A 17,481-nucleotide genomic window follows, 5' to 3' on the forward strand; every position below is an offset into this window, starting at 1 on the left:
TTCGGCTGTAGGACGAGTAAAGAAATAAGCAATAAGGGAAAATTGAACCCGCGACGTTCTTCGCGGGGTCTGATCTGCAATATTTATTGTTAACGGAGAGAGCTGCAGCTTGCTGAGGAACAAGTGAACTCGCTTCTTTGTCCGGCTCGGTGAAATTCGTACCTCGGGATGGGTGACTCGGTTCCCGGTAAACGAGATCCGCTTAGAAAATCGGGCCCCGTAGATGAGCTGGAGGTTAGCGTTAGAATAGAAAGACCGAATTAAAAAAAAAATCGGTCTTTAGGATGCTAGTAACCGGATATATAGTGGAGCGAACGTTCAAATGTTGAACGTTCGCTCCACCTTAAGAAGGCGTTCGGCAGCGCGATGGGAGCGCCGCCCTGTAGCAAGGAATAATGGGATGGCTCTTCTCTGATTGGCCAACTATTTTCACTCCAAGCAGGATGTTTGTAGCTTGAAGCCAAATATTGCAGTGCTTCAAAGGCAAGTATTGACTCCTTTCTGGCAGAGAAATTCCGCAGCGGGATAAGTACTGGTAAGTATAAATAAGCACTATCTATCTATCTATCTATCTATCTATCTATCTATCTATCTATCTATCTATCTATCTATCTATCTATCTATCTATCGTGTTTCTCCAAAAATAAGACCCTCTCTTATATTTTTTTTTGAACCCTGAAATAGTGCTTGGCCTTATTGCCATGCACTCAAAAGCAAGATTGGGTTTATTATCAAGGGATGTCTTATTTTGGGGGAAACAGGGTATCTACCTACCTACCTACCTACCTAAATTTTAGAAAATTGAAGTAGTCTTGATCTCATTTATCTCAGACATATATTATGTCACTTCCATAAAACTGATTTTACACGTCTAGGGAGATTCTCAGTCATCCAGGTCATGGTTATCCCAAAGGTGCTTTTTCAAGAGGCAACTGGACTTTCTGGTTTTTCTTTGAAGGGGTTTCACTTCTCATCCAAGAAGCTTCTTCCGAGCTAAAGAAGTTTCTTGGATGAGAAGTGAAACCTCTTCAAAGAAAAACCAGAAAGTCCAGTTGCCTCCTGAAAAAGCACCTTTGGGATAACTGGTTTTACAGTTTAGAGTTTAGCTGATTTATACTTATTTGGGTTAAAGCTGTGCCTGAAATTATGAACAATTTATTTATTTTGTGGATGCTTTTACTCTTGTATTTGGGATTTTTTAATTGTTTTATAATTTTAAAATTGTAAGCCACCCAAGCTCACTTGGTTGAGTTGGGTGGCTATAGAAATTGAATAAATAAATAAATTGGAAATGCTAGAGATGGAATCACAAGGTTTGTGAAGCTAGATGCTGTTTTAAATCTTTAAAAAGTATTATAGCTCATCGGTCACCACAATGAGTCCAGCAGCATGTAGCCAGCCTTAGTCAATTAGAAATCTAACGAGTGGTGGATTTGGATGGGAAACAACCCTCCCCACCAAAAAAAACCCTTAAGATTGGAAGGGCAAAAAACATCCTAGGAGACAGTTGCAGCCCATTTCTGTGCTGTAGACAAAAAACATTAGGTGGACAGATAGTCATTTGGATGTGGTGTGGAAAGTGACAGGTTCAAGTTTTAACCTCAGCCAGCGGATGCCTTTGGCCCCATCTCTCTCTCTCTCTCTCTCTCTCTCTCCCCCCCTCCCTCCCTCCCTCTCTCTCTCTCTCTCTCTCTCTCTCTCTCTCTCTCTTTAGTAAAAAATGTTAGGGCTTCTGAAGGAGTAACTTCTTATTTTTACAGAATATCCTGCAAAATAGTTTTGGTAGTATCTATTGTAATTAGTTTTCTTGCTGTCACCTTTTCAAGTCCAGACCCCTTTCTCTTCTTTATATGCCATTAAAGCTATTTGTAGCATGGAAGAAAGCAAAACACAGACTACCACAGCAGCAAGAAGTTGTCACGGCATTGTTGGACAACTTGCAAGAAACTGGCAGAGCTGGTCCAAGGATCGTGTGGCTTATCAGCAACGAAACCCATTCAGCAATGGCAACCAAGTAACCCAACGCACTGAGAAAGAGGATCCCACTTATGGGAGACCACCTGAAGGCTCCAAAACTGAGCAGAGAGGAAAAGATGCACACGCACATATAGGCAAAGAAGTGGAAGAACTATGCTTAATTATACTCAACACTGGAAAGAGGGAACAGGATGGACAAGTGAGAATAACATTTAAACAGCTCTTTGATAGGTATGTGACTATATCCAATAAACTAGTAGGCGTCCTCTTAAGAGCAAGGAAGCATGGCCTGGTTGACTTTGAAGGTGAAATGCTTTGGCAAGGAAAAGATGATAGTGTAGTTATTACTTTGTTTGAAGAAGATAAAGATTATCCAGCTACTTCATGATTAATTCAGAAATCTGTTAAAGCTCTTGAAACATCAAAACAACTGCCTGGCTTAGAACATAGGGAAGCAATTGTCATAAAATGAAACTTATGTTTTAAAATACTTGATCATTACGCAATAAGAAATATGTACTTATTAAAGGAATTTAGTCAACATATATGGTTGAAAACAATTCAGTACATTTCATGAGGTATGTTATTCAAATGGCAGATGCTAATGAAAAAAACTAGAAGTGATTATCACACAGATATGTGTAAGAGGGTGATTAAAACTTGTTTGAAAATAGTAATAAAGCTTTCCTCTACATTACAAATACCATATTTAAGAGCTGGTAGCCTGAAACTTATATGCTGAATACAAGTCTTTCCTTTAGTAGTATACTAGCATTCAGATAATAACCCTGGCGTTAAACAAAACGGATTAGGGTTTTTTTTTAAAAAAATCTAATAACACATATAAGTCAATATTTTTAAATTCAGCTGTATCCAAAAATATTCAAGAGATCTATGGGTAACAATTTTATTAAAGGTTTCTTTTTCATAACATATTAAGTTATATGTTTCACAGTTCCATCACATAAATTATCAGAGCAGTCTCTTTTTATTTTAGCACATTAACATTTGAACATGATTAAACATGTTTATCCATCACCCTTAACAAGAAATTGAATAAATCTTTTCAATAACTTTTACAAGCAGTTAGGAGTCATATTAAAACAAATGCATGCTAAGATTTGAATAAATAAAACAGGTTTTAAAACCATAAAAAACAGAACATGGCATTCTCTGAATACTAGTCTACTGCATGCTTTTAAAACACACAATTTCAGTGCTTGCTTAAAATCATTTTGCTGTAACAGATCTGTGTGAATACCTGCCTAGTTTAAAAAGTAAACATGTGAAAGTCATTTCATGCTAGATTCGACAGAATCTACGATTTCTGCATCCTTGACAAACAAATCTTAATCCAAGACCCACATTGAATAATTTGATATTTTATGCTAGACCCTAAATCCAAACAAACTATTGCATGATTTTAAAATGTTTTATTACTCCCTAACTACCTTAATACATGCATTTAAATACTAAAATTATTTAAAACTGTTCACATTCAAGTACATATTCTTATTCTAATTCAATGCCACTCTGTGCCTGTAATCATGTACACTTGGGAGTGATAGAATATAGCACCAAGACAATACTAAAAAGATCAGGAATGTATTGTATAGGCACAAACCTTGCATTAAGACAAAAACAGTCAAAGTCAGATACAGTTATTAAATTTTAATGGCATCTCATAAGTTTCAAGGGTTCTTTGCATTTGAACAGATAGGTATTTGTGATCTTATACGTTCTTGCATTCAGATATTTGCCTGAGAAATTTAACGTATAGTGTTTGCTAACAACTAGTTCAAACACTATATAGCAGCAAATTCAGTAGTTGTTTTAAAAAGTCTAGCATGTTATCAACTACATCCAATCCTTTAATCAGTATTCAAAGGTCAGAAAAATGGTACAGTTCAGAGGTAGGTTCCCCTCAACTTGTAGTGCTTTCAGCTTTCAGACGTTCCATCAGCTGCTCAGCCTGTTCAAGGGGAAACACACATGGCTTATTAGCACTTTCCAGAAATTATACAGTGTTGTGTTGAAGAACATAAGATTGTTCCCAAACACATTTACAAAGCAGAAGATCTATTGAGACAACCAGGAATGAACTAATTCGTATAATTAAGCAGCACCCACTGGGCTTAATCCAGATTCCTACCCAATGGATGAAGGAGGATACATATACAAGCTGGATACTTTAGGGCAAGGATCACTAACACTTTTCAGCTTGTCTCCTCTTTACTTAGTCAAGGGATCCTTATGAGATTACTGAATGTTTTGGAAAATATAAAACATAAGAGTTGGTGACCTTGCAAATGTTGCCTTTAAAAAACAATTAACTTTGGTATTTTTTAAGAGCCTGGATAATGTATTCCACATGTATTACTTTATTTCAGGGTAATCAGGTTACAGACTTCATGCATCATCATCTTTCTTTGAAAGAACTTGGAAAAACTAAATTTCAGTTCAGTTCAGTTCAGAGTTCAGTATGAACTCCGATATTATGAATAAAAGGGTTAAAGCTAGAATGTAGTACCTCAATGCGTATTTCTGCTTCCCTGACTATCAAAAATATAGCTGATTACACTGTTCTCTCCATTGCCTAGAGTCATTTCCTATGTTCCCCTAGAAAGTCATCCGTCTATACAGAGATTATATTTTCCCTAATTCACTGATGAAAATGTTCTACCGAATCAAAAGCATTTTGCAAATGAAAGCTGTTCTTTTGTTTGATGGAAACAAGTATGGATCTAAAAGAACATATTTCTTCCTCCAGGTTTTTAGGGTAATTTATTTTTCTGAATGAGACTTCTTCAGTAAAAAACACAGCTAATGCTGATCAAGTTCAGTGTTGGTACATTTTTTAGAAATGCATTTTGTGGAATGCTGATATGGTATGATCATATTTATTTCACATTGAAGTTATATTTGAGAGTCTTATTTATTTTGAAAAGTTTAACTTCTCTAATGCAATAGAGCTAGTTTGGATGCTTAATTTTCTTTTCACACTCCTGTCTTGTGAGATTTGTTTTCCTTTCGCTATTTCAGTTCTTAAGTAAATTCTTCTGAACTAAGTTATCATGTGCCTTTTTTTCCCTTCTGTTCAATCATGTCTATAATTTTCAGAGACTGCCTGAGCAAATTCCTACAGTTTTCCTGAAAGGGTTCTCAGAAGTGGTTTCCCACTGCCTCCTTCCTAGGACTGAGAGAGTGACTGGTCCAAGGTCACCCAGGAACCTTTGGGTCTAAGATGGGACTTGAACTCCCAGTCTCCTGGTTTCTAGCCTGGTGCCTTAACCATTATACCAAACTGGCTTTCGTGCCTAATTTACTGCTACTGAAATGAACTAAAAGCTTTTATTTTTCAAAATATCCCAATAGTTTAGGAAAAATAATTTAGCACTTTGCAATATGAATTAAAATTTTGACCTTACCCCTAGGTCAGTCAAATAGATTAATTACTCGTTAAATAGATCCCATTACTCATTATATTTTTAGCATGCTGCATCAAACCAATTGAGATTTATTTTTATGTAAAACTTTAGCCATTTGTTAATAATTCATATCTTTGTTTACTGCTAGGTCTGTAACAGATATTTGACTATAATAGTATATTTAAATGTAAATTAAATGTAAACATGTCCAGTCATGTTCAACTAGGAAGCTGTTCTTAGCTGAGGAAGCCAACATTGTCTGAAGACATTTCTGTGGTCATGTGGCCAGCATGACTATATGTCAAGGCACATGGAATGCTGTTACCTTCCCACCAAAGTGGTACCTATTTATCTAGTCGCATTTGCATGTTTTTGAACTGCTAGATGGGCAGAAGCTGGGGAAAGTAACAGGAGTTCACGGCAGTTGTGTCTTGAACCTGGGCTGTCAGCTTTCCAGCTAACAAGCTTGGCATCTTTAACCACTAAGCCACCACACCCCTAAATATAAATTAAGGTATGTTATTGAACACCCTGGCTTGACCTCATGCAATCAGGTGTATTCTGACACTGCCTCATTTATAATGACAGCAGGCTCTAAAAGAAGGATGGGGATAATTTCAGGACCAAATTCAGTAATTTCTCAGTCTTTGACTGCAACAGACCATTTTTTGTCCAAATTAGTGGCTATTAAAGTTTTCTCCAAATGACTCAATCCATGGAAAGGTTCAAATTGTGTCTTCCCTGCCGCCTTGAAAGAGGCGGTGGTGAGGCCTCTCCTCAAGAAACCTTCCCTGGACCCAGCAGTGTTGGCAAATTATCGTCCAGTCTCCAACCTTCGCTTCATTGCGAAGGTTGTTGAGAGTGTGGTAGCGCGACAGCTCCCCCAGTACCTGGATGAATCGTCGTATCTGGATCCGTTCCAGTCGGGCTTCAGGCCTGGGTACAGCACGGAAACGGCATTGGTCGCGTTGGTTGATGATCTCTGGAGGGCTCGGGACAGGGGTTGTTCCTCTGTCCTGGTCCTATTAGACCTCTCAGCGGCTTTTGATACCATCGACCATGGTATCATGCTGCACCGGCTAGAGGAGTTAGGGGTGGGGGGCACCGTCCTACGGTGGTTCTCCTTTCTCTCTGACCGGTCGCAGTCTGTGTTGACAGGGGGGCAGAGGTCGATCCCGAGGCCCCTTGTATGTGGGGTGCCACAAGGGTCGGTCCTCTCGCCCCTTCTGTTCAACATTTATGTGAAGCCGCTGGGTGAGATCATCCGTGGTTTCGGGGTGAAGTACCACCAGTACGCTGACGATACTCAGCTGTACATCTCCACCCCGGACCACCCCAATGATGCCCTTGAAGTGATGTCCCGGTGCCTGGAGGCCGTGCGGATCTGGATGGGGAGAAATAGACTCAGGCTCAACCCATCCAAGACCGAGTGGCTGTGGTTTCCGACATCCCGATATAGTCAGTTGGCGCCATCACTGACTATTGGGGGCGAGTCATTGCCCCCCACGGAGAGGGCTCGCAACTTGGGTGTCCTCCTGGACTCACGGCTGTCTTTAGAAGAGCATATGACGGCCGTGGCCAGGGGGACTTTTTATCAGGTCCGCCTGATTCGCCAGTTGCGTCCCTTTCTGGATCGGGACTCGATAAATACGGTCACTCATGCTCTTGTTACTTCCCGCTTGGACTACTGCAATGCTCTCTACATGGGGCTCCCCTTGAGGAGCACCCGGAGGCTCCAGCTGGTCCAGAATGCGGCCGCGCGGGTGGTTATGGGAGCGACGTGGCGCTCCCATGTGACCCCCCTCCTGCGCGAGCTGCACTGGCTCCCGGTGGTCTTCCGGGTGCGCTTCAAGGTTTTGGTTACCACCTTTAGAGCGCTCCATGGCATCGGACCGGGGTATCTACGAGACCGCCTTCTGCTACCAATAGCCTCTCACCGACCAGTACACTCCCATAGAGAGGGGCTCCTCAGGGTGCCGTCGGCCAAACAGTGTCGACTGGCGGCCCCCAGGGGGAGAGCCTTCTCTGTGGGGGCACCTACCATCTGGAACGAGCTCCCCCCAGAGATACGGAAGATCCCGGACCTGCACACGTTTCGCCGTGTTTTCTATTTCAGCAAGCTGGCCTGGCCTAACTCCCCTCTTTTAAATTCTTAAATTTTAAATTTTTGAATTCGTGATTTTATAAATTGGGTGTTTTAATCTGTGTTTCAGCCGAAATATTTAATAATTTTAAGGGATTTTTAATATTTGTATTGTCTGTATTTTATCTTGGCTGTTCACCGCCCTGAGTCCTTCGGGAGTAGGGCGGTATAGAAATTTGATTAATAAATAAATAAATAATAATAAATTGCTGAAATTAAAAATATGCTGGTAAATACAAGCAATTATCAAATAGCTATTGATAAACTAAGAGGGATACTTGAGATGTAATTCAACGGGAAATACTAAGTCAAATGGAATTATAATTAGCAGGGATCTATAGTGTTTAAATTGAAGAAGGTGCTTCCTAATGCACATGTTGACTTGTCAGCAGCTCTTTTCTACAGGATCAGGTTGCAACTGTCTTGTTACCTCAGGAAAAAGTACAGCTGCTTTAAAGATAGGGGCTATATGAACTAGGGCTTCAAAATACATCTTCCCCTTTAAAATAATGCACAGCCCTACAAGGTACAAGAATAGGATAAATTTACAATATTCATGAGGAGTATAAATCAGGAATAGCACTGGGCTCATAAAGGATGGCAGTTCAGTTCCAATGAGAATTATAAATGAAATGTCTTCAAGTAACCATTAATGAACAGTGTAAGGAAAAACTGCAGATTTATCATGAAACTGTTTGATAGCTTTTTCTAACAGCAGCAATAAAAGTCACTGAATTAATAGTGAAATAACTTACTGTGATAAACCAATAGGAATTGATTCGGTATATCATCCGGGACAAGAATCCCAGGTGACTAGCTGGAGCCAAGACATGAAGGTGCAAGTGAGATATGGAGCAGAAGGGAGGCCAGTGAAAGCCCATCCTAGAAAAACAGATGTGGCAGCAACAATTCAGATGCATAAAACAGGGATCCAGAATCAAGGCAAACAGTAAGGATTTGAATCTTTGCAGCAACTTGACAGAGTCATTAGAAAATTCCATGCAGTCCCTCATGTTTTCCACAAAGGATAGATTGTTTAGCTTATTCCATGCAACAAACTAGTTCTTTCCAAACTTTTTATAGTCTACAGCACTTTACAGATATTATTAATACTAATAATTGCTCAATTTCTTTTCATTTGGAATTACACTGGAAAGCTGGTGTTTGTTTTTGATGAACAAAAGTCACTGAAGACAAGGTTACAACTTAGCAAGAACACTCAGGGCACCCTGATGCATTCAGCAAGCAGAAAAGAGCATCCTTTATGCGATTACTCTATTGGTTTCCATGGTGAATACAGAAGAGGAGTCAGAACTGTGTTTTTCCTTTTGTACTTCATGAGTTCCCGTGACTACCTGGCAGATGCTTAAACACAAATCCATAAAAGAGTTGCTGTCTTAGTGCACTTGACTTCTGAGATAAGATACTCAATTAGTGCTAGTTTTTATCATAAAATGTTTTCAATTAAACTTCCAAGCAAGGCTTTTGAAAGTGCCTGAAAATATACATTTGCCTTTTGTAAACTGGATTATCATGAGGTGTGTCCGTACTCCCCCAATACCAAATTCATTGGAGCTCCCATATAGTCCCAAAGGTGCTTTTTCAGGAGGAAATTGGACTTTGTTTTTTCTTTTGAAGATGTTTCGCTTCTCATCCAAGAAGCTTCTTCAGCTCTGACAGGATAATAGAGGATGGAAGGATTTATATTCCTTGCAGATAGCTGGTAATCTGCATCCTTTTAGAGGGTCATTGAAGCACTTGGAGATTTAGCTGTGCTTCAAAAACCCTCTAAAACGGGTGTCAAACTTGTTCATTGAGGGCTGTATCAGGGTTGTGTTTGACCTCGGGGGGGGGGGGGCGTGGTCACGGTGTGGCCAGCTCGATATCACTCATGTCAGGGGTGTCTGTGGTGGCCCGAGCAGCCCTCCCAAGATCCGTTTTCGCTGGTCCTTCACTGTTTCCAGGATGCAGGTTGCAGACCTTAAGTTTGACACCCCTGCTCTAAAAGGATGCAGATTACCAGCTGTCTGAAAGGAATATAAATCCTTCCATTCCCCACTATCCTGTCAGAGCTGAAGAAGCTTCTTGAATGAGAAGCAAAATGTCTTCAAAGAAAAAACAAGAAAGTCCAGTTGCTTCTTGAAAAAGCATCTTTAGGACAACCATGACCTGGATGACTGAGAATCTCTACAAACTTTTAGCTCCAATAGTAATTCCTATAATGCAATCATACAGCATACAGGGAGTCCTCAATTTATGACTGGTAAGTTATGATGTATTTACTTTTGGACTACTTACGACCAGATTCGAAGTTCACTTGACCAAACTGGGTGCTCAGCAACACAACTATGTTTATAGCCTGGTCACGTAACTGCATTTTACAATGGTTTTGTTGAAATCCAGCACCCAGTTTTTGGCAAAAACACATCATAGCAAATAATAGGTTCACTTAATAACCACGGCGGCCACTTTACAACTGCCCTGTTCACTTAACAGCCACCACAAAAAAGGTCACAAAATCAGGATGCTTACATAACTGATCTGGTTTATGACCATCACAACTTACAATGGGCAGGCTCCATTACAGTTGTAAATGATGATTACTTGTATGTTTATATTGCCATTTATGTAATAGCACAGCATAATATATTTTTTCTTTCTTTCTGAAAATATACCTTATATCGTCCAAGTCAGTGCACTTACTCCACTGAAGGATAGCTCTTCCAACTGCTATCATTCTTTCCACTGTCAAAATAGGACAGAGAAAAGGAGGAAAATTAGATTTCTGAAGTTCAGCTACTCAGTGCTACAGATACGTATTGCTAACTCCTGTTTAACTTCTCTGGAAATTATTTTTAAATAACACCCCCCCCCCCACCCACCCAATTCTGAGGACACTTGAGTTATGTTTTTAACATTTCACAAATTAATTTGTTTATATATGTTTGTACCCAAGTACACATTAATCAACCTTCATTAAAAATGGATACATTATTTATAAAAAAAATACCGGTATTTATAAAAGTTTAGATAAAGCTATTCATACAAATATGCATCTATTATGAAAAAAACAACAGAATCATCAAACCCAATTAAGAGAATAAAAGCAGATTGGAGTTTGGAACAAAGTGTATTTTTAACGAGGCATAGAAAAAGTGCAGGAGCAACATTAATTTATCCTTGGAGTAAGGGTAGGAAGCATGCTTAAATGTGAATATCAAGGAGAAAAAAGATGCCATACTTTTAAAAACATACATGCACCCATATATTATTCAACACAACATAATTTATTAACGTGTGTGAGTCCAGCTTGATTCTACAGAGGAAATGGGCATATGGTGACACACATCAGACTCCACTGATGCCAACCAGGCTTCTTACCCCATCTGACTTTGTGTGTATTTTAAAACATGCAGTTAATTCAAAATTTGAGTAAAAGGATAGCATTCTGCAAAGTACTTGCCTATTTATTTACACAAATGCTTTTGGGCCTCACAACAGTACCATTGAAATCTAGAGAAATATTTTAGAATATCTAGAGTTGTGATGGTGAACCTATGGCACGCATGCCAGAGGTGGCACACAGAGTCCTCTCTGTGAGCACGCACGCTGTTGCCAGCTGCTCTTCAGGGTTCCATCGCATGCATGTGCACGCATGTGAAGGAACCCAGAAGAGCAGCTGGCCACCGCCTGCATATGCACCGGTCAGTTGCTCTCTTCCAGGTTCCAGCGCTCCAACACGCGCACTCCAGTTTTGGCACTTGGTGCCAAAAAGGTTAACCATCACTGATCTAGAGAAATCATTTTAGAATATCTAGAGAAATAATTTTAGCTCCTAATAAATGAATAATTTGTGATTTCCATTCCCTCATGGCAGCAATTCTGAGTGAAGCTACCATATGCTGCCATCTGTTCAAATATGACTCCATCTCCAAAAGACATGTTTGCAATATTCTCAATTTCTAAACCCGTCAGGCTCCCAGAATGAAGAAACACACATGGAGTTATTTCTGATCAATTCCTTTATTGTTCCTCATCTACAGACAGAAATCTTGCCAAACTAAACAACTATTTGCATCACTGTAGATATACAGTGCTGTAGGAATCACTGGGGAGCAGCTGTTTTAATTCTTTTTCTCCTGACCAAACTTTCCATACTTTGCTGCCTCTACAATGCAGCCCCTTCCTTCTGGGAATCCAGACTACATTCCACCATACAACCACACCACAATGGGGGTAGTGCAGGTAGTCTTGGTTAACAATTACAATGGATAATTGTAAATATTTGGTAACATATTCAGCTTTGAGTTCTCCTGATACTGAGATCTAATCTTGCTCTTAGCCACTCATATACTGTATGTAGAGACCTGTAAACTAATAATAAGAGTTTTAGATTGATTATGTACTATCAATTCAATGTTGACTTTTAGCTACTGTATAGAATTTCTCCTTTCTCCATGCCAATATTAAGAGATTTTCCACTTACATAATGGTATATGCTCACTCTTAAGAGTCTTGCAATTTCCAATGTGGTTCTTCGGTACCACTAAATAATGATGAGGCGCTCCTGGTCTGATATCTCGGAAGCATACCAAATCTTCATACTAATGGAATATTTGAAAAAAGATTGTTATTGAAATTGCCTTGCTGACAAACTGCAAGTCGTGAAAGAAACAGCTTCATCTGGAGCTACTGGAAGTATCATTCCTCCTGAGAAAATGCAAATGGTCGATCAAATATACACTTTGTCTTATTTCCCATTTGCAATATTCATTTTTTCTTAAATTGATTCTCAGGCAAACCAACAGCTAGGGTTTCAGCATAGCACTGGAACTCCCATTTGGATACAGCTATTTTATAGATTAAAGTATATCAATAGCATAGCAACAACTGACAACATCTAAAGGGTAATAGTAGAAGAGAATATTTGTAGCTCAGAGTTGAAACAAATTACCCAACTAGGTAATAGCATCAGTGCAGGTGATTGTGGGGTTTGCTACCTGTTTATATGCAGTAGATTTGTCCTGCAAGTTTGGGTGAGGATGTAATTTCCTCTTTCTAAGAAGTAACTAATGATGCTACTACCTACTCAGGTAATGAATCTTCTGCAAATCATCAAGCACCGAAGATTCCAGTAAAGGCTTACATTTTGAACTGCTTCATGACATATTTCAATAGCATCCCCACATCAGGCTTAATTATTAATATCAATTCACCCTAGCTCAGCAGACAGGCAAAAAAAAAAAAGCACAAGTCAAAATCAGTGAAAGATGGCTGCATTAAGAAATGTAAGGAAATGAGGACAACACATTCCTAAGTTGCAAGTCAGCTGATGTCAAAAAATAGGAAGAGATGACGACAGTCAGAGGCAGAAATTTGTTAGCACACATGAATCATGTTTTCACTCCTAAATTTCACCATTTTGAGGATATTAACTACCATATGCCAGATACTGTGTGAAACTGTAATATAAAGCCCTAACGTTATTCAATGCTCTTAATCTCTCTCTGTATGTGTGTGTGTGTGTGTGTGTGTGTGTATATATATACGCACACATGCACATACACATGTGCATGTGTGAGTATATTCTGTAGTCATGAAATATAAAATTCAGTGTCTACTGTAGTCATGAAATATAAAATCCACCACTGAATCTGGACTATTGTTCAAAGTTGAGAGATGCTAGGTGCTTCCACACTAAGCTTTTATAAACATCCCACTCATTTGTGTAACTTTTTTGGGATTCAAACAACACATCTTTATAAACTTTCAAAATTCACTTCTAGGGTCAGTTCATTGTAGTGGTAAATGCATCAGGCTAAAAAACAGGGCAGCCATGAGTTTTAGCTTCTGCTTTAGGCATAAAGTCAGCTGGGAGATCTTGAGCCAGTCATTCTCTCTCAGCCCTAGGAAGCAGGCAGTGGCAAACAACTTCCCATACCCTCTGCCCAAAAAAAGTGCTTACTTCTGGAGCAAGGAGATAAAATTGGTATGTTTTCTAGGACTACTCCTGTAATTGCTGCACTATTCAACAAGAGAGAGCAGGCAGGTTGGCAGACAGGCAGGGCAGAAGTGCTTTGAAAGATTACAAATGGATCAGGTTCAGGCCACAGGCCTATCTGGTTCAATGTTTTGTGCGTCCCTCGGTAGACATTAGGATGCATTTGGGAAGCTTCCAAATGCATGGGCTGGAAGGCAGCCGTCTCCCACCACTTAGTATTTAAAGCATGCTGCCTATGGACTCAGGAAATAGCGAACAGGCCATCCATGCAGCGATCTCTGATCCCCCCCTAGTCCCCTTTAAAACGATCCAGCCGGTCTGCCGATGCCCACAATTGCAAGCCAGCGAATTCCAGCTCCACTATGCTCCATTTCCCATCACAATGTCCAGCCCACAGACACGACCGCCGTCTGATCACCGGCAAGTTTCCCACCAGCGGACTATTGAGAAAAAAAGGGGGGGGGGAGGGGATTTTCCCGCGGTTCCCTAATGAGGGAGGGCTATCGCTGTCCTTTGCCTGGTGTCCTCTTCTGTGGCAAGGCAAAGCCAGGAGGGGAGATCAGGATGTCCTCTTCGGTTGCCCCTCCTGGATGGGGTTTCTGCCTTCCAAGGAGAGCCGCCGGCACCAGCAGCGCCCCCTCACCGCCCCTCCTCAATGCAAGGTGACCTAAGCGCTCAAAAGGCAGCCGGTGCCCAAAGCCATTCGTCCTGTGAATCCCCAGGACAGCTACGGATTGGGGGGCCGCACCTGGTTCAAGGGTTTTGGGGGGAGGGTTGCGGCACCTCCTCGGACGGCTGCTGGTTCTCCTCACCTCGCAAGGCAGCAGCTCAGTGCCCGTCTCCACCCCGTGAGTGATTCGGCAGAAAACGCATTTGCTGTCGTAGCCGCCGTCCTCTTCTCCCGCCGTGCCGGAACCGGCTATTGGCGTCGCGGCGGGAGACGAGCCCGAGCTTCCTCCTTGCTCCCCGGCCATCTGGGCCCTTATTTCGAGCAGGCCACCCACTCAGTCAGCGACCCGGGAAAAGAGGGAGGGCTAAACAGAGCCCGCGGCCGGTCAGCTTCCCTGCCTCCGCCCTTTGTCATCGCGGTAAGCCTCGCCGGCCTATGGAGGGAAGGCAAAGAGGCGGCCCCTGGAAACGGCGCTTGATTGGACCTGCGAACCTAGGCGGCGATCAAAAGCCCTGCTTTGCTGAATTGGACAAAAGGCTTCGGCTGCTGGCTTTACTTTGACGGAACTGCTCAGAACCAGAATCTTCCCCCCTCCCCAAAATGTCATTCCTTCCCAAAACCATTGGAGTTGGGGAAGGAAGGAAGGAAGGAAGGAAGGATTAAATTACAAACTGACAGACAGATTAACAGAGTTGGAAGGGACCTTATAGGTCATCTAGTCCAACCCCCGCCCCCCAAGCAGGAAACCTTACACTATTTCTGACAAATGGCAATCGAATCTCTTCTTGAAAGTCTCAAGTGATGAAGCTCCCACAACTTCGGAAGTCAACTTTTGTTCCACTGGTTGATTGTTCTCACTGTGAATAAATTCCTTCTTATTTCTAGGTTGAATCTCTCCTTGGTCAGTTTCCATCCATTATTTATTTATTATTTATTTATTAATTCAATTTGTATGGCACCCCTCTCCGAAGACTCAGGGTGGCTCACAATGCATTTAAAATCATTATGAAAAACATTTAAGAATTAAAAACATTAAAACTCATTCACACCATTCATGGTCGGATCTCGCCGGACTGTAAGAGCGAGATCAACGGCCCCAGGCCTGCCGGAAAAGCCAGGTCTTCACCGCTTTTTGGAAGGCCAATAGGGTGGGGATGGGCCAGATCTCAGGAGGTAACTGGTTCCAGAGAGCTGGGGCAGCCAGAGAGAAGGCCCTCCCCCGCAGGCCAGCCAGCCGGCATTTTTTAGCTGATGGGACCCGGATTTTACCAGTCGTTGGGAATTATGCAGTAGAAGGCGGTCTTGAAGATACCCTGGCCCTGAGCTATGTAGGGCTTTAAAGGTAATAATTAACACCTTGAATTGTGACCGGAGACCAATAGGGAGCCAGTGCAGCTCGCGGAGAATTGGTTTAATGTGGGTGTACCTAGGTGTACCCACGACAGCTGCGCAGCTGAGTTCTGGACCAACTGTAGTCTCCTAACACTTTTCAAGGGTAGCCCCATGTAAAGCGTGTTGCAATAATCTAACCATGAGGTGACAAGGGCATGAGTGACTCTGAGGAGAGCCTCCCGATCCAAGTAGGGTCGCAATTGGTGCACCAGGCGAACCTGTGCAAAGGTCCCCCTAGCCACAGCTGTCAGATGTTGCTCTAATCTTAGCTGTGAGTCTAGGAGGACACCCAAATTGCGAACCCGTTCTGAGGGGGACAATTTCTCCCCCCTCCCCAGAACCAACATTATTCCTTGTCTGGCTTTCAGGTGCTTTGGAAAATAGCTTGACCCCCTCCTCTCTGTGGCAGCCCCTCAAATATTGGAAAACTGCTATCATATTTCCCCTGGTCTTCCGCTAGACTACCCATGCCCAGTTCCTGTAACCGTTCTTCATATGTTTTAGTCTCTAAGGTAGAAATCTCCAAGGAAGGAAGGATTTCATCTTTATTTCCCACATGTGCTGGAACACATGTGGGAAATATGTTCACAATTCTTCTGCACCCAACTTACTGACCTGGATATATATTTTGATACCTGGTGCAGCCGCTGCAAAAGCAACCAAGCACTTCAAGTACCACTATAAGATACTTGTGGCATTTTACTTTCATTGGGCAAATACATCTGGCAGCTAATGAAAGCAGCTCTGATCTACAAATGCTTATATCTGGATTAGTCAATATTCCAGGGTTCAGATTTGCGAGGTTAAATATATTTAAAGACATTGAACAGTATGAAAAGAATAAACAGTTGAAGAGGGAATTCCAGGAGTTACCTGTCTTCATTTACGATGTACAGAAATAGCACTGTAAGCTTGCAGCCCAAGTTCTGTTGAATGCTCTGGCTTTACATTCTCTCCAGTCCAATATATAAATGATTTTTTCTCACTTTTGCTTGAAGAAGAAATATAAATAAGTAGAGTGTCTTGCTATGTCAAGGGACCATATTAGCCTTGATCACCATTGCTAAGCATCTACCCTACATCCTGGTGACTTTGATATGAGAGTAGTGGCCTTATCTTGCAAAATGCATTTTCTTAGCTTATTTATTTATGTAACTTTGTTCGATCACTAAATGAACTGTTTTAAGTCGAGGATACCTGTAGTTTGTAAAATGCTAAATCGCACCTACAGGTCCACCAGATCTAACTTAGATGTAATTCATATGCTTCAAACACACATATAAACTTTGTAATGACTAGTCCCACTTTTATTACCAATGTGAAATTGAAGTCACATTCACCTGCATACAGCCTGGCAATTCTGCCAGAGGAAAGCCACACAAGCAGTACACCGCCTCACTGGAGCATAAAGGTTCCCCTGGATCCCCAGAAATTCATCACTGCACTGCTGATGAGCAGTCAATAAGTTATGGGGAAAAAACTGTTCCACCCCCAACTCTCACATTCCTTGCAACTTACATCCAGAAAACATACCCCTCAAGACCTTTTTGTTCCAACAGGCTGGCCTAGCCTAACTTTCCCTTTTAAACGGTATATGAGTAATTTTAAATCTGTTTTTAAATATGGGGATGTTTTAATTCGTCTCGGGCCAATTTGTTTAATACGTTTTTATACTGTTTTAAATTTTATAATCTGTGTGTTTTATCTTTTTGCCTGTTCACCGCCCTGAGTCCTTCGGGAGTAGGGTGGTATATAAATCTAATAAAATAAATAAAATAAATACCTTTAATCTATGTCTTGGAATAAACAAGGCAAAATGTGGGATTTTGTGGAGATGTTTAAATATATAGGGAGAGGAGGAAAAAAAGTT

At 41.2% G+C, this 17,481-nt stretch overlaps 2 protein-coding genes across 2 annotated transcripts; one reads left to right on the forward strand and one right to left on the reverse strand.

The window, feature by feature from the left end:
• Positions 1-459: 459 nt before the first annotated feature.
• On the forward strand, positions 460-2,465 carry LOC139323430 (actin-binding Rho-activating protein-like). Its single transcript, XM_070952775.1, has 2 exons — positions 460-535; positions 1,863-2,465. Exon 2 carries the CDS (start codon positions 1,874-1,876, stop codon positions 2,363-2,365), a length of 492 nt encoding a protein of 163 aa, XP_070808876.1. The 5' UTR covers positions 460-535; positions 1,863-1,873; the 3' UTR covers positions 2,366-2,465.
• A 1,168-nt stretch (positions 2,466-3,633) lies between these two features.
• Positions 3,634-14,623, reverse strand: HINT3 (histidine triad nucleotide binding protein 3). Its single transcript, XM_070952786.1, has 5 exons — positions 14,362-14,623; positions 12,035-12,152; positions 10,224-10,293; positions 8,304-8,430; positions 3,634-3,949 (listed from the first exon to the last, which is right to left on the reverse strand). Exons 1-5 carry the CDS (start codon positions 14,521-14,523, stop codon positions 3,902-3,904), a joined length of 525 nt encoding a protein of 174 aa, XP_070808887.1. The 5' UTR covers positions 14,524-14,623; the 3' UTR covers positions 3,634-3,901.
• Positions 14,624-17,481: the final 2,858 nt, after the last annotated feature.

The sequence above is a fragment of the Pituophis catenifer genome, unplaced genomic scaffold (genome assembly GCF_029215685.1).
Source record: "Pituophis catenifer annectens isolate HBS135680 unplaced genomic scaffold, rPitCat1.0.hap2 SCAF_1, whole genome shotgun sequence".
Lineage (NCBI taxonomy): Eukaryota > Metazoa > Chordata > Lepidosauria > Squamata > Colubridae > Pituophis > Pituophis catenifer.